General features: G+C 37.8%; 1 protein-coding gene across 3 annotated transcripts; it reads right to left on the bottom strand.

Moving 5' to 3' along the window:
- Positions 1 to 1,399: 1,399 nt before the first annotated feature.
- Positions 1,400 to 21,432, bottom strand: ZNF260 (zinc finger protein 260). 3 transcript variants are annotated; one of them, XM_032390327.1, is made up of 3 exons: positions 21,126 to 21,432; positions 17,821 to 18,033; positions 1,400 to 8,269 (listed from the first exon to the last, which is right to left on the bottom strand). In XM_032390327.1, the coding sequence occupies exon 3, from the start codon at positions 7,814 to 7,816 to the stop codon at positions 6,578 to 6,580; it is 1,239 nt and encodes a 412-aa protein (XP_032246218.1). In that variant the 5' UTR covers positions 7,817 to 8,269; positions 17,821 to 18,033; positions 21,126 to 21,432; the 3' UTR covers positions 1,400 to 6,577. The 3 variants fall into 3 exon arrangements, with proteins under 3 accessions (XP_032246218.1, XP_032246217.1, XP_032246219.1); XM_032390326.1 differs by lacking the exon at positions 21,126 to 21,432 and adding an exon at positions 20,715 to 21,099; XM_032390328.1 differs by lacking the exons at positions 17,821 to 18,033; positions 21,126 to 21,432 and adding an exon at positions 20,715 to 21,099.
- Positions 21,433 to 22,055: the final 623 nt, after the last annotated feature.

The following is a 22,055-nucleotide window of genomic DNA, read 5'->3' as shown; positions in this document are numbered from 1 at the left end:
AGAAAGCTGTGCTTCAGAGACATTTTGTAATGGAGTAAACTGTGGGGCAAAGCTTTAGAGAAGAGAGCCTACTTTCAGAAACCTGGAGAGGAAGCCACACCAGAACTAAGGAGAACTCCCTCCCTCTGCAATGTCTCTCCAGTACCCTCTAATGACAAAGCTTACCATTATGCCAGCTGGTAAAAAAAAAAAAAAAAAAAATTTAAAAAGTAAAGATCTGTTTTCACCCATCAGGCAACAAAAGGTTAATTTGGACCAGAGAGGCAACAAATTCTCTAATCAACTATTTTGCTTTACCTCTCCAGAAGAGAAATAAAAAGTAGGACAAGAAGCCAGGAGTATTTAGGGAAAAAAAATCTCTCCTCTTGAAGAATAGATGAGTGGGGAAGATGCATTCTCCACTAACATTCCCAAGCTTTTTCTTCTGTTAATTCAGTGGAATTCAGTGGATCTGGCTGGTTATAACCCTCTGAAATCAATAGTTTAATAGTTTATTAGTATAGTCTTGCCTGCATCTTCTTGAGATCAGTGCATCCATACTTACTCTTGCTACCTAGGACATCCTTTTGTTTTTTTGTTTTGTCTTGTTTTTAAAGATTATTTATTTGAGAGAGAGAGGGAGATAGAGCACGAGTGGGGGGCGGGGAGAGGGAGAAGTAGACTCCCCAGGATCATGACCTGAGCTAAAGGCAGACACTTAACCGACTGAGCCACCCAGGTACCCCCAGGACATCCTTTTGAACAGCTAATGGGCATGTATAGTTTTGTCTCCAGAAGTCTCTGAAATGGGTCATTAATAGCACATTAGTAAAATTAACCCCAAGGTCTTGTTTTGCCCAAGTGCCAATTCAGTGACAAAGATTCTTTGACCACACTTTAGACTCCTGAACCTTCTAGACCTATCTGTGCACTTATTTATAAAATCAAGATTTAGTAAGAATCCTCAGTCAGTTTAACTAGAACCCTCTACCCTTAATACGTGATCATCCTTGATATCTGATCAAGTTCCTCATCCTCCACCTTCTCCTAGGTGCTGTGTGATCATGCTGGCCTGCCTTCAGCAGGAATCCTCTTTGGTTGGTTTAGCCAGAACACCCTTACCCCTGGTGTTTCCTCTTAGAATTTTTCCATCCACTGACCCTCACCCTGCTCCCTGACTATACATTTCCACTTCCCTAATCTTAACAATCAGACTTTGGATTTGTAGTCCACCTTGTAGATTTTTTTTTTTTTTAAGATTTTATTTATTTATTCATGAGAGACAGAAGCAGAGGGAGAAGCAGGCTCCCCGCGGAGCAGAGAGCCTGATGCAGGACTCGATCTCAGGACCCTGGGATCATGACCTGAGCCAAAGGCAGATGCTTAACTGACTGAGCCACCCAGGCGTCCCCACCTTGTAGGTTTTATGAGCAGTTCCTGCTCCTTTTCCCACCTGCACTGAGTAATGTGAAACAGATGATGCTTGCATCATTCCTTCATGTATCCTCAAGACAGGTTAGAACGGATGTATACAATAATTTGCAAACATGGTCCGTTCTGCTTCCTCCAGTTTGAGGGGGGAAACTGGGTTGCCACCTGCTCAAGACCATATCAATACCACACCTGGGAGAGTTGGGGCAAGAATAAAAATGACACAAAAGATTACTAACATTTGAAGATGGCGTTTGACTTGTTTGGGCATTTGCTTGTTTCTATAAACAGCTGTTTTCCAGAGATACTACAAAGTTGGTTCAGGAAGTTTTTGGTTTTTTTCCAGTTTCTGTAGGGGAATGATAGCTTGGGGATTCCTAGTTCAACATTTTCAAGATGTCACCCCAGGAACTGTATTTTTCACTTTTCCTGTTCCAACAATTTTTATTTTTAAATGAATAAGGTGGGGGAAGTTTTATAAATTGCTAAAAATTACAGACCTTATTAATAATGTAGTTGGGATTTTACTCTCCTAATGAAAAGTGCTATTGTCTTACCACATATTAGGAGCACAGGAGAATTAAGCAGAAAAGGGATTGTCTTAGCTCAAGCATTATAACAAAATACCACAGACTGCGTGGTTTAAATAATAGACATTTATTTCTTACAGTTCTAGAGGCTGGGAAATTCCAACATCAAAGTGCTGGCAAATCCTGGTGAAGGTCCAATTCTTGGTGTAGACAGCTGCTTTCTCACTGTGCTACACTCACATGACCTTTCCTCAGTGTATACACATGGAAAGAAATCTCTTCTTACAGTCTCTCTCTTCCACTTCTATATATGGGTACTGTTCCCATCATGTGTCCCACCCTCATGACCTAATCTAAACCTAATTACTTCCTATAGCCCCATCTCCAAATACCATCACACTAGGGATCAGGGCTTCAAAGTATGAATTCTGAGTGGGCTACAAACGTTTAGTTCATAATAGGGACTCTCCTCATTCACCGAACTGACAAACTTTTCAAAATATAATATTAAGCAGGGATGGCATTCAAATTACTTTGTTTAGGACCCTCATGCTGAAAGATATGATTATAGTTTGAACAAATGCAAAGGCACACTATGATTTGGGTCAGAAAGACTTAAAATAAAAAATGTCATTTCTCCCAAAATAAATATATAAATTTAATGCAGTTCCAACTAGAATATCAAAGGGTTTTTGTATTTTGAGAACACAGTCTTCATTTATATAGGAAGAAAATTAACTTAGAATAGCCAATAAAACTATGAAAAACAGCAAGGAGGAGCTGGTCTATTATACAGTATCAAAATACAATAAGGCTAATGTTAAATCAATTTATCAATTAATATGGTATTAGTATAGAAGTAGAAAAATAGATTAGTGAAACAAGAGAATACAGAAAATAGGTCTTGGTATAAATCAAAGTACAAGGCAGTTTCAGTTGAATGAGGAAAAAATCATGTGGTTAAAGGATTACATATCTGAGTTTCAGTTGAATAGGAAAGGATGGTATTGGTATTCTTAATTCTGAATAGGCCTCTCCCGCTGACCCTTGTCTGGAAAGATGACCTTAGATTTGATTTTCTGCCAGTTTCCTTGATGAAAATACTACTGTAGATTCCTCATGTGTATCCTATACCTGGATGGGGTTGGGGGCGCTGTGACTTGGCATGTAGACATCGATAGCCTATGTGACTAAGGCATCATAAGTCTTGGGAAACCAAGGCAGCAGCTTCCCTGTGCTTAAGTGGGTATCAGTGTTACAACTGGGTGTGCTGCATGGGGGCACACCATGCAGTTGCAGTAGTGGGTTATCATAAGACATCCTGGATGAGAATGTTAATGTTTCCCAGTGCTTAGGTGAACCACACCCATTCTGACCTCTCCCCTGAGCAGGGCAGAGGCCCTGGAAGCTGTGCTTGCTTGGGCAGTTGTAGTATTGTGAAGGCGATTTTGTTTTCGTTTGTTTGTTTTGTTTTTTTGTAGTTTGGTTTTTGTGTGTCAGGGAAGGCTAATAATAAACTTTGTTAAAGCCTGTTCTGTTTTTTTTGATTGCTCGTTCAAATCTGTGATTGCTGCTGGGGGACACCACAAGTTGGTGTCAGAACTGTGTGACTGGCTGCTGAATAGATGGGTTATTTTAACAAATTGTGCTTGTATAAGTGGAAACCCATCTGGAAGAAAATAACAAGGAATCCTCATTTCATATGACATTAAAAATTAAGTTCTAAATGGACTAATATTTACATATTGAAAAATGCAAACCTTAACTTGCAAGAAAACCTAAGAAATCTACAATCTAGAGATTAAAATATCTTCTTAATCCATAAGCTTAGAAAAAATTAATACATATCTAGTTACACAGAAATTTAGGGTATTTTTATGGAAAAATCATTTTTATGACAAAAATTAGACAAAGTCCTAATGTCTAATACATAAAGAGGACTTCAAAATGAGCTAACAATATGAAAATTTACAAAGAAGCTAGGAGCAAGTGGTTACACTCATCAGACAAATACGAATTTAAGTAGTACGTTACCATCTGTTGCAGGGTTAGAGGAAAGTTGTGTTTTTGAAAATGACTAATAACACCTCTTAAAATAAAATAATCACATACGTCCTTTGATCTAACACTCTCTTGCCTGGAACCTATCCCCTAGAAATAAAAACATCTGAAATTTAAGGTCTGATTTTAAGAATGTTTACTGTAGTATTGTTTGTGGTGGCAAATAACTAGCAAAAAGTCGAATCAATAGGGGGATGTCAGTAAATTTGACACTATTTATAGTGAAATGTCAAAATATCTGTGATAGTACTCAGATATTACTCATCTTACTCTATGTGATATCCTATTTATTGTTGTTGCACCTTGGCACTAACCAACTACAGGCACCAAAAGGTAATCCTCCTAGTTTGGTCTGAATTGAGAGTTCTTAGTTCAAAGCTGCACAAGCTCAAAGGCAAGCAAAACACTTAAGAAATGTGAGGGGAATGCTTAATGAGGAATGGAAGAAAATAGAGGATAATTTAGATTCATGTAGATACACATGTTATTTGGGTATATTACCCCAGGAAATCAATCCCTGACATTTATAATGTTATCTCAAGACTAACCTTCAAAACCATTAACAAGCAATATAGTAGTATGGTTCTATTAGCATTTCATTATTTTGAATTTACAAGAAATTGATATATTTGAAATATGCCTAAGGTTTAAATGTTGGATACCCATTTTTATCACTATTCAAAAAGAGCACTAACAACTTTTTATATGTCAAGTTGTTGTGGAAAGGGACCGAGTAAACAAAAATCCTCAAAAAGATTTGCTTCAAATAAAAGAATATTGTTTAGGTCTCAGATCTCCTTTTTAGCACCATTTTCCCCAAAGAAACAAACAGGGGGTGTTGGTTGAGTATATTTGGCAGAATAGAGAAAAAAATGAGGTTAAAATTGAAGGTGAAATGCAAGAGTTGACATTTTACTCAGTGGCATATTTAAAAATTAAGGGTAACTTGGTTTCCTCATTTTAAAATACCAAATCCTTAATGCCAATACTGGCTATGTGGACTTTTAAAGTTTCTGATAAATGTTTCAGTAAAAACCAATTCTTAATATCAAGTCTGTGCATGTATTATTAAATGGTATGGTATGATCCTTAAATGTATGTAATACCAACCTGTTGCACAATCAAATGCTATAACTTCTAAGTAGAGATCACACAGATTAGTGATGTCACATGCAAGAGTAAATTTAAATTAAGCTACCATCCCAATTTTAAAAAATGACTTATAGTAAAGATATGATTTTAGAAATATTTCCTATAAAATATTAGTTATCTGGGATTGTGAGTCTGTTATTACATGTACTCCATGTACAGCTTTCCTACTCCTATCTTTTTTTTAATTTTCAGAAATAGCACAAACAATAGAACACATATATTACCACAACTCAGAGGTAACTAACATTTTGTTATATTTACTTGGAATCTTTATTTCTTTTTAATGATAGGTGTTTAGATACAAAACTGAAGTATCCTTTAACTACCATGCTTGGTCCCATTTCTTTTCCACTACCATTCTTTCTAGAGGCAACCACCTTTGGGAGTTGAGTGTGTATCTTTCCAATCCATTCTTCAGTTTTACATAAAAATGTTTATCCATAATCAATGCTTAATACTAGTGTTTGTTAGTGTTGATTTAATATTCACAGTTACGATTATATTTATCCCTTCATTGTTTTTACTCTACATGACTTTTCGGGTCCTTTAACTACTAGAGAATATTCTACTGTGTGCCTATATCACATTTTATTATCCATTTCACAAGCAACAGCCATTGCTAATGTAATTCATGCTTCAATGAACATAAAGATACATGACTCCCTAGGTACATGTATCAGTTTCTTGGGAATATGCATGTATACTCAAGAGTGAGTATCCTGGAATCTATTTTAGAAATTCCCTCCTACCCCAAGGTTTTAAAAACACTCTCCTATAAAATTCTTATATTACTAAATTTTGCTTTTTGCATTCTAGTCTTCAATACTTTTGGATTTCATAATAAATACTTTAATGTATTACTACAGCAGAGATCTAATATTTTTCCACATGAAGAGTCAGTTACCCTGAGACCATTTTTTGAATCATCCATGATTTAATTTCTCTACCAACCTGTGATACCACCTCTATCAATTAACAATTCCCCATAAAGGCATGCATGTTTCTGAATACAATATTCTGTCCCAATCTCCAATTTCTACAAATGAATCAAGAACAAATAATTTTGATTACATATATAGCAAAACATTTTTTAAATGACAATTTTGTCTCTTAATGTCAAATCTTTATACCTCTTAATGCATCAGGTAGGCCTTCCAGAACCATGCTGATTAGTGTTCATGACTGGATCCTTACGTCAATGAGATTGCTCCTAAAAGTATATCATTAACAATGTTTGTTGTGGGAGCTCTGGGAGTATAGGTTTTCATGATACTATAATACTTATTAAAATTGTTAGTATTTAAGTTTTGAGTTGTTGAAGTATTTTCCACATTCATGTCACTATTATAGAATGAATTTTCAGTATACCATTAAAGTGTGAGTTCTGATGAAAGTTTTCCTAAATTCAAGGCATTCATAGAGCTTTAGTGAGTATGAATTCTCTGGTGTCTAATATGATGTGACTTCTGGCTAAAAGCTTTCCCACATTCACTACACTGATAAGGTTTTTCTCCAGTATGGATTCTCATGTGTAGAGCAAGAGTTGAGAACTGAGAGAAGGCTTTCCCACATTCATTACAACCATAGGGCTTCTCACCTGTATGGCTTCTCATATGAACAGTAAGAGATGAGCTTTGACAGAAGGCCTTCCCACATATTTTACATTCATAAGGTTTATCACCCGTATGAATTCTCACATGTACAATGAGTGATGTGATTCGAGAGAAGGCTTTTCCACATTTATTACATTCATAGGGTTTCTCTCCTGTATGAATATTGTGATGTTTAATGAGGTATTGCTTCTGCCTAAAGATTGTTCCACATTCATTACATTTATAGGGTTTTTCTCCAATATGAATTTTCTCATGCTCAGTGAGATTTGATTTGCCACTGAAGGCTTTCCCACATTCTTTACATATATAGGGTTTCTCTCCTGTATGACTTCTCTGGTGTCTAATGAGGCTTGACTTCTGAATGAAAGCTTTCCCACATCCTTTGCATTCATAAGGTTTCTCTCCAGTATGTATTCTTTGATGGATAATGAGGTTTTCCTTCTGGCTAAAGGCTTTTCCACATTCATTACATTTAAAGGGTTTCTTTCCACTGTGGATATTCTGATGTTTAATGAGGTATTGCTTCTGGCTGAAGGCTCTTCCACATTGATTACATTCAAATGGTTTCTCTCCTGTATGAATTTTCTCATGCTCAGTGAGATATGATTTGCCATTGAAGGCCTTTCCACATTCCTTACATGCATAGGGTTTGTTTCCAGTATTATTTCTCTGGTGTTTAATGAGGCCTGGCATCTGAATAGAAGCTTTCCCACATTCATAAAGTTTCTCTCCAGTATGATGTTTCTGATGAGAAAGGAAGTTTCTTTTCTGGCTGAAGGCTTTTCCACATTTATTACATTTATATGGTTTCTTTCCTGTATGACTTCTCAAATGTAGAGTAAGGGATGAGACTCGAGAGAATACTTTACCACACTCAGTACATTCATGTGATTTTTCTCCAGTATGCATTTTCTTATGCTCTATGAGGTTTTGCTTCAGGCTAAAGGTTTTTCCACATTCATTGCATTCATGAGGTTTCTCTCTACTATGAATCTGGTCATGCTGAAGGAGATCTGCTTCAGGCTGAAGGCTTTCCAACATTCTTACCATGCACAGATATTTTTTCCAACAAGAATTTCTCAGTATCTCTTGACACGTGACATAGATAAAAGCTTTTCCACATTCATGAAATTCATATGGTTTCTCTTCAATATTAATCCTCAGGTATCTAATGAAGTTGAATTTATAATGAAAGACTTTACATTGCTTATACTGAGATTAGACAATTACAGATTGGGATGAAATACAGGACATCATTGTATTCTTAATGCTTCTTTCTTAGCTTTTCTTATATTTAAGTATAAATTATGTTCTAAATTCCCTTAAACTGAGTCCCATACATAGAAATATAGTCTTAATCAATGTCTGTGTTCAGAGGAAATACTTTTCTGTTACCCAGGTTTTCTGAGTTTTTTCTTAGCTGTATTTTCATGGAGAAGGAGACTTAACTCACATGTCTTCCATGTTGTGTCTTTATCTATTTATAAATTTCCCAGGCCTTTTCTAAAAGGGAATTAAAAAAAAAAAATCATTGAAAAGAGCTAATAACATGCCATACCTGGCATGTAGTAAAAATCCAATAAAGTAGCTGTCATCACCATCAACATCACTATACTTGTGATTTTTCCCAGTATTATTAATAAAATATCAGAAATATGGTATTGTAAAATAGACTCTTTATTTCAAACCTAGTCTACCAGTATAAAAGAAAGCTTAAATACAAATAACATTCACAGGTACATGTAGCTTAAACTGCTTTTATTATTACTTTTTTTATGTTTTATTTATTTTTTTTAATAGCATGGGGCCCAATGTGGGGCTTGAACTCACAACCCTGGGATCAAGACCTGAGCTGAGATCAAGAGTTGGACACTTAATTGACTGAGGCACTCAGGTGCCCCTTAAACTGCTTTTAAATGTAACTTTGTACACTTTATAAATAAGTAAAATAAAACATAAAGAACAGGTGACAAACAGGATGAAAGGACAAAAACATAAAACTGGGAGAGCCTAGGATGAAGGGGAAAAAAAAATAAAATGAATTGAAGAATTATTAAAAAGGATGTGTGGTTAAGTAAGATTCTATATCTTTCTGAAACTCCATTAAAATGACAGTAAGAGGATGAAGGGCATATACTCATAAACATTAAGAGGTTGAGGAGACACGAGTGGATGAAAAATTTTAGGAAATTCTGAAAGGAAAGCAATTAAAGAACTATAAATTAACAGCAGAATCAAATGACTTAAATAAAAAGCCAGCAGAAGAGGATGCCACCTAGAAGCAAGGTAATTTGTGACACAGCTGTCAACCCAAAGGCTCTATAACTGGAGAGACTGGGTGAGTGGAAGGTGAGATTTATAAAAATGATTATAAAAGCAGCAGCTGATGGTATAACTGGGAGGCTCCAAATTTAGTGATGATAGGCAAAGAAGATTAGAGTAACATATTAAAAAGAAGGTAATAAGTAAAAGTTCATATGCAGATTAGGGTCCCAACCCCTTTCTACTGCTGCTTGTTAGAAATGCTGGTGGTTGCTGGTGTCAGACAATGGAAGGGTTCTTTTCTGAAAAAATGAGAAGACCATGAGAGCATTTATAGATATTAACATATAGAGTCATATAAAAGAAACATCTAGATATCTGACTGAATGGTGCACAGTGAAGCCCATTATTTTACAAGCCCCAACCATGCACATAGATTACAGTAATAATTCAGGTACCTCAATGTTAAATATTAATATAACACTAAAGATCAAAAAATTTGATGAAAGCCCTGAGGTGAAAGACAGATCAAAACAAATAGGAAAAAACAAAGACAGGAACGAAAGAACACACATATACAATACTATAATTAGTATTACAGAAAGCTAAGAGGTTGTATAGCACTGAAATATTAACAGGGTTCTATAAAGAAGTGCTTTTTAGAAATAAACAATATAATGTTGACCTCAAAAATTCAATAGTTTGGGGGGAAAAATTCCAGGAAATCTCCCAGAATCAAAAAAAAGAAGAATGGAAAGAAGGAAGGGAGAAAGAAATAATGATTGGAAAATTCCTGGGTTTGTGGAGGTTCAACATTTCCTAAAGGAGTTCCAGAGAAAATACAAAGCAAAATGAATGCAGGAAATTTTCTGGATCCCTGCATGTTACCAATCAGACTACATATATAAATGATGTATTTTAAAAGATTTTATTTGTTAGAGAGAGCAGGGGGAGAAGAGAATCTTAAGCAGACTCTACGCTGAGTGCAGAGCCCTATAGGGGGCTTGATCTCAGAACCCTGAGATCCCCACCTAAGCTGAAACCCAAGAGTTGGACACTTAACCAACTGCACCACGCAGGTGCCCATAAAAGATTTTATTTTTACGTAATCTCTACACCCAGTGTGGGGCTTGAACTTACAACCCCGAGATCGAGAGTCGCATGCTCTACCAACTAAGCCAGCCAGGTGCTCCCAAGCTTATACTGTTTTAAAATGGTTAAATCAAAAGTAGGTAAAATAGCTGTATAAAATGTGGGAATAAACATCAGTAGACTCAGTTAAATGAGTTGAAAGTAGTTGCCTATGTGCAGTAGGAACTGTGGGTGAGGAAGGATGGAGCAAGCATAACTATAATCCTATTTCACTTTTTTTTTTAAAAAGTATTTTATTTTTTTAAGTAATATCTACACCCCATGTGGGACTTGAATTCATAACCCTGAGGTCAAGAGTCGCACACTCCTCTCACTGAGCCAGCCAGGCGCCCCCTATTTCACTTTTAAAAGCCCCTATTTGTTATACCTACAGAGATGTCCTTGACTTGAGCCTTTCAACTTGAACTGATCTATAATTGTATAGTAACTAGACTGTGCTCTTTTTATCTGGTTGCAACTGAGTTTCACATGGCTAAACAGCAAAGTACACAGATTTAATGAAAAAAGGAAAATAGGCCAGAAAACAGCCATTTTTGCTTTGAAATCTGATTTACTGCAGTGTTCTGATTACTGATACTATCATTTTTAGATACAGAAACTGTCATTGCCATCAATTTCAGTTTTCATTCGTTTTCCTTTCATTATGCCTGAAATAAGTGGCACCAAAGCTCTTCTTTTGTGAAGAGCTCTTTTCTGGTACCCCCTCTGAATTCTTTCTTTTATAATTGCTTCCTGTCCACTAACTGGAAATCTTCAATGTGATCCTGATCTGTCTTGTCCCTCTCAAAATTTTATCCTCATTCTTTCTTTCTTTTTTAAAGATCTTATTTTTAAGTAATCTCTGCACCCAACATGGGGCTCAAACTTAAAAACCTGAGATGAAAGTCCCATGCTCAGACTGAGCCAGCCAGGTGCCCCTCCTGATTTTCTTATAAATCATTGCAAGAATTGACTCTAGTAATATGCTGTCACTCATATCAGTGCTATAATTTACATAATTAGAAAACAAAAGCCCTCAACCTTTACTGTATGCCATATGCAAAAACTTACTCAAACTGAATCAAAGACCTCAACATAAGTGTTAAAAACTATTAATATAAAAAGAAAAAATGGTAGACTTCATCAAAATTAAAAACTAATGCCCTTCAAAAACACACTTAACAAAAAGAAAAGCCAGACTGGCAGAAACTGATAAAGGGCTCATATCCAAAATACATAGAACTCCTAAAACTCAAAAAGATAATCTAGTTTTTTAAATGGGTAAGAGACTAGAATAGACATTTCACAAAATCAGATATATGAATGGCCAATAAGTACATTAGACGTTCATCTTAACTAGTGATCAGAAATGCATATTAAAATCCCAGTGAGGGGCGCCTGGGTGGCTCAGTTGGTTAAGCATCTGCCTTTGGCTCAGGTCATGACCTCAGGGTCCTGGGATCAAGTCCCACGTTGGGCTCCCTGCTCAGCGGGGAGTCTGCTTCTCCCTCTGTCCCTCCGTCCTGTTCATTCTCTCTCTCTTAAATAAATAAAATCTTAAAAAACAAAAAACACCCAGTGAGATAGATTACACATCCACTAAAATGGCTAAGGGTAAAACAACTGCCAATCCAAGTGTGAGAATGTGAAGCAACTATAACTCTCAATGATGGTAGTAGGTGGGGATAAAAATGGTTCAATTACTTTGGAATACAATCTGAGAGTATTTTATAAAGTTAAATATACACTTAATATTCTATGCAGCAGCCCTACTCCTAGTCATTTACTTAAGAAAAATGAATATGTATGTTCACACAAAGACTTAGTATATGAATGTTCATAATAGCATTATTCATAATGGCCCAAAATGGAAGTAATCTAAATGTCTATCAACTGGTGAATAGACAAATTATGTCCATACTTATAATAACAGTCAGCAATAAAAAGGAATGAAATATTAATCTACACATGAATTAATTTCAAAAATGTAAAACTAAGTCAAAGAAATTAAATGCTAAAGATTATGCACTACATGACCACATTTATATGAAATTCTAGAAACAGCAAGCTATAGTACATAAAGTCAATTAGTGATCACCAGGGATGGGAGAGGGGCGTGGTTCAACTGCAAAGGGGCACAAAGAACTGTTGATGAATCTGTTCTGTATGTTTGTTTTGGTGTTCATTTTATGCCTATATACAATTACCAAATTTATCAAATAATATACTTAAAGGGGGAGTGACTTTTATTTTCTGTAAATTATTCCTCAATAAAGCTGAAAATGTAAATCCACACTTGAAGCTCTACAATAATCACTAATTATTTAATAATCATTTTGCATGTGTTCAAGACTGCAGATCCAAAGGGTAAAATACTGGCCTTTCAATGAGCTCCAATGTAGGTCTTAAACATGAAAGTGAAAAATAAAAATATAAGAGAGTATATACTTAGGATCCATGTTGCTCTGAAAGACATAATATGGTATGGGAGTAGAAAGATTAGAGAAACTGAGCTAAAAGTGATAATGAAGATACATTTTAATAAAAATGAAGCTCAAGGGTAAACAATGGACTTTGATAGATGGATTACTGCACAATCAAAGGCAAAGACACAAATAATTTCATATATATGAAGGGGGAGGTAAGAAGGATGCAGCTGATCCTATTTAAAACTGGAATAATAATCGCAATTACCAACTGTGTGGTAAAGAGAGGAGGGAGACTGCAAACATACTAATGTATAAAATACACATCACTACTTAGTGGGGACTAAAGAAATGAAGGATGAAGACTAAGAAAGTTATGAATATAAAGGCAACCAAGAGAATACTATAAAATAATATAATAAGCTTTCCAAATTTTTAGAAGGAAAGACATATATACCCAAGACAAGGAAATCAAAGATCCTACAGTAAAGGATAAAAAAAATGAGGTCAAATTTAAAACAATGCATAATATTAAATATGAGAACCAATACTAACCATATTGTTCCTCTCAATAAATAAAACTAAAATAAAAAGAACTATTAAAAGAAAAAGACTAAAACAGACTCATACAGAAAATTCTCAGGCTCCAACACATAACTCCTGAATCAGAAAATCTGCCAGTAAGGCCCAGTAATCTGTATTTAAAAAGCCCTCCAGATGATTTTGACACATGGTAAGGTTTAACTGATATAACAAAGGCACCTAAACTCTATACATACAAGATACACATCTAAAACAATATCAGAAATGCTGAAAATAAAGAATAAAGATAAAAGAAGATAATCATGAATACATAAACCACAGAAATCCAAGACACAAAAACACATTAGTAACTGAGAAGACTACCTTTCCTCAAGCATCAAATCCATAAAATAGAATACACTAAAAATAGGAACATTAAATAAAAACATATACTAATTTATAACACAGAGCTAATCAGTTGTGTTTTTTTAAAGATTTTTTATTTATTTATTTGACAGAGAGACAGCGAGAGAGGGAACCCAAGCAGGGGCAGTGGGAGAGGGAGAAGCAGGCTTCCCGCTGAGCAGGAAGCCCGATGCGGGGCTCGATCCCAGGACTCTGGGATCATGACCTGAGCAGAAGGCAGACGCTTAATGACTGAGCCACCCAGGCGCCCCAAGAGCTAATCAGTTGTTTTTTTTTTATTTGACAGAGAGAGAGACAGCTAGAGAGGGAACACAAGCAGGGGGAGTGGGAACACAAGGAGAGGGAGAAGCAGGCTCCTGGCCGAGCAGGGAGCCCGATGTGGGGCTCGATCCCAGGACCCTGGGATCATGACCTGAGCCGAAGGCAGACGCTTAACGACTGAGCCACCCAGGCACCCCAAGAGCTGATCAGTTTTAAAACCACCTTTTTAAAGGCTCACAGAACATTCTTAAAATCAGCCCATATAATGCCTATAAAACTTCAAATATTCCACAATGTGGAAAAGGACAGACAAAATACTTGAGTAAAAACAATTACAATAGAAAAACAAATTTTCACTTGTAAATTTCAAAATGTACTGGCTTCAACAAACACTTTGGTCAAAGAGAAAATTAAAATAAATTGCAGAATAGTCAGAAAAATTCAGAAAAAAATATATATCAGAGCCCATAGAATACATTTCAAAAAATGCCTGTATAAGTTTTAACATAAATGTTTACATTATTTTAAAAAGAAATAACAAAGTAAGCAAACTAAGGAATTACAATAAGGAAAAGTAAATATAAGAAAAACAGAAAAATTGGGTGGCTCAGTCAGTTGTCTGACTCTTGATTTCAGCTCATGTCATGATCTCAGGGTCATGAGACTGAGCCCTGCATTGGGCTCTGCACTGAGCAAGGAGCCTGCTTGGGATTCTCTCTCCTTCTCCCTCTGCCCCTCCCACCACATGCTCTCTCACTCTCTCTCTCTAAAAAATAAATAATAAAAGAAAAACAGAAAAATTAGTAAAGATAAATTAATTATTACAAACAGAAAAACAATAATAAATTCATAAGTTGATTCTTAGGTAAAAACTAAAGAGGAATAAAAGCAAAATTACAAAACTAAAAATTATTTGGAAATAACCATAGATAGAAAAGGACTGTAGATTATTTGCTCAATCCCATGCAAATAAATTTGAAAACCAAATATAACCTATGAAAACTGAGACCAGAAAAGACAGAAATCCTAAACAGAAAAGTAAACATAGAAAAAAAAGAGACAATTGTTAAAGTATTTTATCACCCCAAAGCCCAAGGCATAGATGGCTCAACCTGTGGATTTTACTAAAGTTTTACAAATTACAGTAATAGCATTTATTTTAAAATTTCCAATTCATTATATTTGCAAAAGAATGATGCAGAATAGATCAAGACTCAACCCACTATAGTCCTAGTAAAAGAAAACACAGGGGCACCTGGGTGGCTTAGTCGGTTGAGCGTCTGACTCTTAGTTTCAGCTCAGGTCATGATCTCAGGGTCCTGGGATTGAGCCCTGCATGGGGCTCCGTGCTCAAGTGCAGTCTGCTTCTTCCTCTCCCTTCCCTTCTTTTCCTCTCCTCACTCATGCGCTCTCTCTCTCACATAAATAAAATCTTAAAAAAAAAAAAAAAAAAAAAAGGAAAAGAAAACACAGAAATGACATCTCGGTAATTAAAACTCCTTGTATTTTTATAGGGATGACATCAACATACTTCATACGTATTTATCGGAATTGAATTTTTCATACTGTAAATTTTTTTAAAGACTTATTTTAGAGAGCAAGACAGAGAGCTGGGGGGGAAAAGGGGAAAGGGAGAGAGAGAATCTCAAGCAGACTCTTCACTGAGTGTGGAGCCCGATGCAGGGCTCAAACTCACCACCACGAGATCAAGACCTGAGCCAACGTCAAGAGTCGGACACTTAACTGACTGAGCCACCCAGGTGGCCCTCATACTGTAAAATTCTGAACTGAACTAGGCAACGTCATCTGAAAATCAGGCAAAGTGGTTCTTTCAATAGCATTTAACTTGTGGTTTAAAAAATATTTTCAAAATAGAAATTGGGATAGTCTAATGCTAAACAAACTACTTTTGTGCTATAATGTCTGACTTGAGTAGTTGTAGCAGAGATCCCATGGTCTACAAAGCCTTATGTATTTACTATCTGGACCTTTACAGAAAAAGTTTATTGACTTCTTGCCCTACCGTGGTGATTTCTCCCTCCTCCACCTGGCTAGAACCAGGAATGCACTGCTGATCCAGTTTCAACCACAACTGAATGATAAAAGAGACAACCTGGAAGAAATCTGGATCCTTAAAGGACCACAAAAACCAAAGCAACCATGCAACTCTTCACTACTCACCACGTTAACTATTATATGACCAGGAAATCAATTCTTATATTCCTTAAAGCAGTACATTTTGGGTTTATTATAGTCACTTAGCTTTACCATGACTGATACACTTTTTAGTCCTGTCTCATGCTTTATAACATCATGTATCTGCAGATGCCTGCTCAACTCAGGCATCTGTAGCATGAAAGTAGCCACAGATAATAAGAAAATGAATGGACAAGACACACTGTAGGTGGCCATGTTTCAGTAAAACTTCACAAAAACACGTACTAGGCTGTAGTTTGCCAACCCCTACTCTAACAGGTCACCATTTCCACAGAATACAGTTAAGAGTTTGCTTGACATTTGTGCATTATGATACAATATTTTTGAAAATATTTAATCACTAGCCTGGACCTCTTTCCCCAACTGATTCACATATCCACTTGCTACTCAAAATCTGCACTTGGATATCTAATAATTTACCCTGCCCCAGACAAAACTCTAGTTCTCCCAAATGAACCTCCCCCAAATTCTTCTCATCTTGTTAAATAGCAACCTCATTTTCCCAGTTGCTCAAGCTTTGAACAACTGTCTGCTAGATCACACCCTATTACATCTCCATGTCCTGTTGGCTTTATCTTCAAAATATGGTCAGCATCTGGCCATTTCTCATAATCCTCACTCACGAGGACAACCAAAGTGTAAGCCACATCATGTCTTGACTGGATTATTTAATAGGCTCCTCACTCTTCCTCCTACCTTTGCCTTTGCCTCTTTATAACTCCTCTCAACACAGCAACAGCTCTGTTTATTCTTGTCACAGTTAAATCATGTCATTGTTCTGCTTGAAAGCCTCCTTGTATACTCACAAAAATATTTAGAAGAATACACAGTTAATAGTGGCTGCTTCTGGGGAACAGAAATGGAGAAGTGAGGGCCAGGACTGAGAAGACATACCCATTATTTTACTTTTCTATTAAGTATATGTATTGGATTTTAAAGAGAATAGTATTATTTCTTTTTAAAAGTAACAGAGAGGTGAACTCGTAGGAAGTCAGGACAAATCTCCAAGCATGCTATATTGTTAAAAAGCAAGAGGGGGAGAAATGTTGTGCTATGATAGTTGGAGGTAGGAAGAGAATAAGAAATAAGGATAAGGGGGTAAATAAAATTCAACTCAGATATATAACAATGGAAGTGGGGAGAAATGATAGAAAGTTAAATTTTATTTAAAAAAAATTTTTTTTGAGAGAGGGAGAGTGCAAGCAGGGGATGGGAGAGGGGGAGGGAGAGAGATAATCCCTCCCAAGCAGGCTCCATGCCTAGCGTGGAGTCCGATGCTGGCCCTATCCCATGACCCTGAGATCATGACCTGAGCCGAAATCAAGAGTCGGATGATTAATCGCCTGAGCCACCCAGGCATCCCCAGAAAGTTCAATTTTAAAGAAAAGAATCTATATGCTAAGATTTGAAAGACTAGAGATCTTGTAATCCTTGGCAAGATGAATGAATGCTTAAGGGAAGGAGTCTAGACATCTAGGGGGAAATAAAAAATGGAGAATGTTAGTGAAAGGGAGAACACAACATGTAGGTCATAAAATTTATCAAATTGAGACTACAAATGAAGAGGGTGGCATCCAGAGAGAGGTTAGAGGGGCAACCAGTCCCCCAGAATCTGAGAAAAAAAAGCACTGATCAAGCAAGATTATCTGGGAATGTTATTTAGGTATCTAAAGAATTTCCAGCAACTGTTACTCCAAAAGACAAGGGCTGATAAGACAACTGCCTCAAAAAATTTTTCAGAGGTTGCAGGTTGAGTAACTGTAATGAGCCTTTATCCCATTGATACCTGCTGGGTTCTTTCTTACTCACCTAGATAGCACCTCCTTTACATTTCTCTCTCAGTCATCCATTGATCTTCTTGTTAAACTGGTGCCTTAAACTTCTAAATAGTGACACAGGACTTGGACGTTACTGTTGAGGGTCAAAGCAGCATCCCATAATTCAGGTTGAGGCCATAGGACTCTTGGGAGGTTTTCAAGGACAAGGCAAGTGCGGTTCCTGTGGATGCACAAGGAACCTGGCCTGTGAAAAAAACAAAGTAATGGTGACCCTTTGGCTTAGAAGCTGGTGCACACGCATACATGTGAGCACATGGATTTATACTTTGCATCCCAAGCCAAACCCATTATGCCATTTAAAGGCTCTACACAGGGGCACCTGGGTAGCTCAGTTGGTTAAGCGTCTGCCTTCAGCTCAGGTCATGATCGGTCCTGGGACTGAGTCCCACATAGGGCTCCCTGCTCTTCAGGGAGCCTGCTTTTCCCTTTCCCTCTGCCCCTCCCCCCTGCTGTGTGTGCACACTCTCTCTCTCAAACAAATAAAATCTTGAAAAAAAAAAAAAGGCTCCACACATTTCAGAAATGGGTAATGTCATTTTCAGGATTTAGGTGATACAGAGAAATTACAAGACTGAGTTGTTAGAGTTCTACAGAATCACAACCTGAACAGGTACATTAGAGCAGGTGTCACTTGTGGCCTTGCGCCTGATTGAACAGTCACAGTTCTGAATGTCATTTTCCCCTATAAAAACACTTTTCTCATAAATCTGAAGTCACCAACCTTAAATGATATGGATAAAATGTAAAAGATGTTATTCATGTATTCGTCATGGTCAGCGTTCCTAAAAATTTTTAGCAGCCTAATATTTTACCTAGGTTATGTTACTCTAGGAGAAATGAAATATTTTAAGTGCCCTATAATTATATGGTCATTCATTGATTCAGCAAACATACATATTTATCATTTATTATGTGTAATTAAGAAATCTGGGCCTCCAATTTGTAATGTGGTGTGACAGACAAGAGTCAAACTTACTGAGAAGCTCTTCCCTTACTCAGATATAAGAGGCTTCAAATCTGGCTGGACAGTGTTATGAACTGACAAAACAGGTAATACAAAGAGGAAATGGATGGAGGCAAACCACAGGAAACAGGAGATAACAGTACTAACATTGTGGGCATAAATTTAAGAGTTTGAAGTTCCTGTGCAACCTCAAAGTGGAGCTGTCCATTATGCATTTGGATATGTGAAATCAGTAGCTCAGGACGTGGCTCAAATAGGAATGGACATTTGTTAGTCACCTGTCAGGTGAAGCCACAGCAATGGAATTTTGTTCTTAGAGATAATATATATATTTATACATATATATATATAAATACATATTTTACATATATATAATCAAAGTGAGAAACTTAGGAACACTAATAGTTAAGGGGTAAACAGAAACATAAGTCACTAATGGAGCTTTTTGGTGGGGGAGGATTATTTCTTGGTTTTGACTAGAATATACAAATGAAAGTAGTATAATGGAAGTCAAGGAAACATTCAAGAATGAGGCAGTGCTAAACATCTAAAAAGTAATGGAGTGAACATAGAAATTAATTTCTCCATCCCAGTTAAAAATGGAAATCTACAAACAGGCAAGCAAAAATGTGATTCTTACTCCTGCCCTAGCTGTTACATCTCCCTCCTCATCAACCTTTTTTATTTTCTGTGTAAACTTCAAAAGTTTCTTTATGCACCTACAAATATACATTCTTATTCCCACTTAACTAAAAAAGTGGTATATTACGTATTACCAAACAGGCACTTAGCTTTCTTCACAAAACAAAATACCTTGTAGACTTTTAAAATCTAAGATATGATATGTATTTCCATTTGTTCAAGTCTTCTTTTGCGTCTTGTTAACTAAAGAATTTAGTGTTATATAGATTTTATACATTTCTTGTTTACCCCAAGGTGTTTTGTCTGACTTGTCGCTGTTGTAAATAAAGTACTGCCTTCATAACTATTACTGATTACTTTTTGTATATACCAAAGCTATTATTTGTGTATATGAATTTTTGTACCGTGGTACCTTTTCATTTTATTGAAAATTATGTTAAGTGTCATAGAATACTGGAAGAAGTGTTTTAGATAGAAGACAATTTGTTTCACTACATTTACAAACGCCATTTGGTCTGGGGAAAACCTGGTCAAATTACGAGTCACTGCCACGTCGTTTAGAAACAAGGGAGTCTTAAATCAGTTACTTGATATCTCTGCACCAAAGACAGGACAATATCCTTCACAATTCTGTGCTGTCTACACTAGTGGAAACTAGCTCTTAAAGCTCCTCCTTAGTCAAGGGCTTCTCAAAGCTGCTCACCAAAGTTCCTCCAAAGAATTACGAAAAGTCAATACACAAGGGGAGTCTAGTAATCCAATAACAAGTTTTTCGGAAATAAACTCCACAATCAGTCTGCCTTTATATAAAAATCGCTTTAAAAATTACTTATCTCTCATCTTAGCCATTTTCCTTTCTTTCAGAAAAACGGATACTCCAGAAAGATGCATCTTCATTATCATTATTTTAGAAACGAGAAAAGTGAGGTTGAGGTTACTACCCCATAAAGCTCACCATGCCATCCATCCTCACAAACTTGGAACCACGCAATTCTCACGCAAGTTGTACCTCTACAACCCTTTCACACCCTCCGTCACCCACCCGCGAACTCGCCCCAGTTTCCTCCTGTACCCCTGCCCCCATCCGCACAGGCTTTGAACACTGCACGTCACAGAAAGCGATTCCTCCCCGTCAGCCTCCCCAGCCCTGTCGCAGGCTCTAAGAATCCTCCCCTACAGCTTCCCTGACCGGATTCTGAGCCCAGAACCCCAGGTCCCACGCCCAGATCTGCGCCTTGCGAGGCCGAAACCACACTCACCCGCAGACAAAGACGACTATGGCGAGCCAGAAAGTCTGCGCCTGCGCACTCCTTGGGCTGGCTAGCACTCCCAGAGGTCTCCTGGGCTCCGCCAAGCCGGGCTCAGTACCGGACAGAATCTGTCGGTATTGGCCGGTCCTCCACTTTTCTGACTGCGGACTACATTTCCCATAAGTTTCAGGGGTTCAAGTCCGCTTTTCGCGCTTTCTTTCCTGCGCCAGAGTTTGTGGGACTGTCTCCCTGGTTGGGGGAGGAGTGTAAGTAGTCCGAGTCTCAGGACTTAGTTTAATAATCTTTCCTGTGTTAACTCTGCCTTTGAGAGAGGGCAGTGGTGTACCTTGGGTTATAATAAACTCAGTTCAAGCATGCCGGGCTTACTCCAAGTAGGGGCCAAGGTGTAAGGCTACCTACCCCTGGAGCGCCGACACATTTCGGGGCACAGTTCGTGCCTCAGGGTGGGCCAGGGAGAGGGGCCGGGGGGCATCTCTGGCAGGTCTCAAGCCGGGCGCCATCTTCTCCATCGCTAGCGCGGAGCTCAACTACATTTCCCAGGAGGCATCGCGTCCGCCGCTCCTCCCCACAGCGAGGCGGGCTGCTTTGAGCTGAGCTCTATTTAGACGCGAGTGGTGGTCTCTCAGCAGCGCGCTCCGGCCACTGACACGTTTCAGAGGAGACCGAGGTTGAAAAAAGCCCAGAGCCCGGCGCCGGGACGGAAACTGAATATTAAGTCTGTTCGGGTAGAAGGGGCTGAGGAAGGGCGGTGGTGAAATTTTGTGACTGTCAAGTGACGTGTGTATGTGTGATTGTGAACGTGTGTGATACCGTGTGTGCGGATGTGGATTAGCTTATAACACTGTGAGTACCCGTGGTATGATTGTTCATGTGTGACCGTGTGTAACACTGAGGGGGGGGGGTACCTGTGACTGTGTCCCTGTAGTGGGTATGCGGTTGTGATTGTGTGACCTGGTATTCCACTTTGTGTGCTAGTATAGGGAGCTTTGTGACTGAGCCGCCGTGGGTATTGTGACTGTGGAGCCCTGTGTGGGAAGGGTAGGGAGGGTGTGACTTTGTGTCTAGTGGTGGGTGTGAGGCTGTGCAGCACTGTGTGGATTTGGGGAGATTGTGTTGTTGGCTGTGTCACACACAATCATATATGGGAGCACAAGACAAGACGGCTCTGCCCCTTGACAGTAAAAGCCTTGACTCTTCTCTCTGACCCTGAGATTGCTTTGGAAGCTCTGGTCTCTGATGGCGAGGGTCGTGTGTGGCAGGTGGAGCCAGTTGACTTTCTCATCGGGGCCCAAAGAATGGCCTGTTGTCTCCTTGCCCGTCTCTATACTT

The sequence above is a fragment of the Phoca vitulina genome, unplaced genomic scaffold, assembly GCF_004348235.1.
Source record: "Phoca vitulina isolate PV1807 unplaced genomic scaffold, GSC_HSeal_1.0 scaffold58, whole genome shotgun sequence".
NCBI lineage: Eukaryota > Metazoa > Chordata > Mammalia > Carnivora > Phocidae > Phoca > Phoca vitulina.
The sequence above is the reverse complement of the archived record's forward strand: the minus strand, read 5'-3'. Positions and strand labels throughout refer to the sequence as shown.

Bases quoted from the DNA above. Each gene is read 5' to 3' on its own strand.
- ZNF260 (XM_032390327.1), bottom strand. From the start codon at position 7,816: ATGGTAAGAATGTTGGAAAGCCTTCAGCCTGAAGCAGATCTCCTTCAG.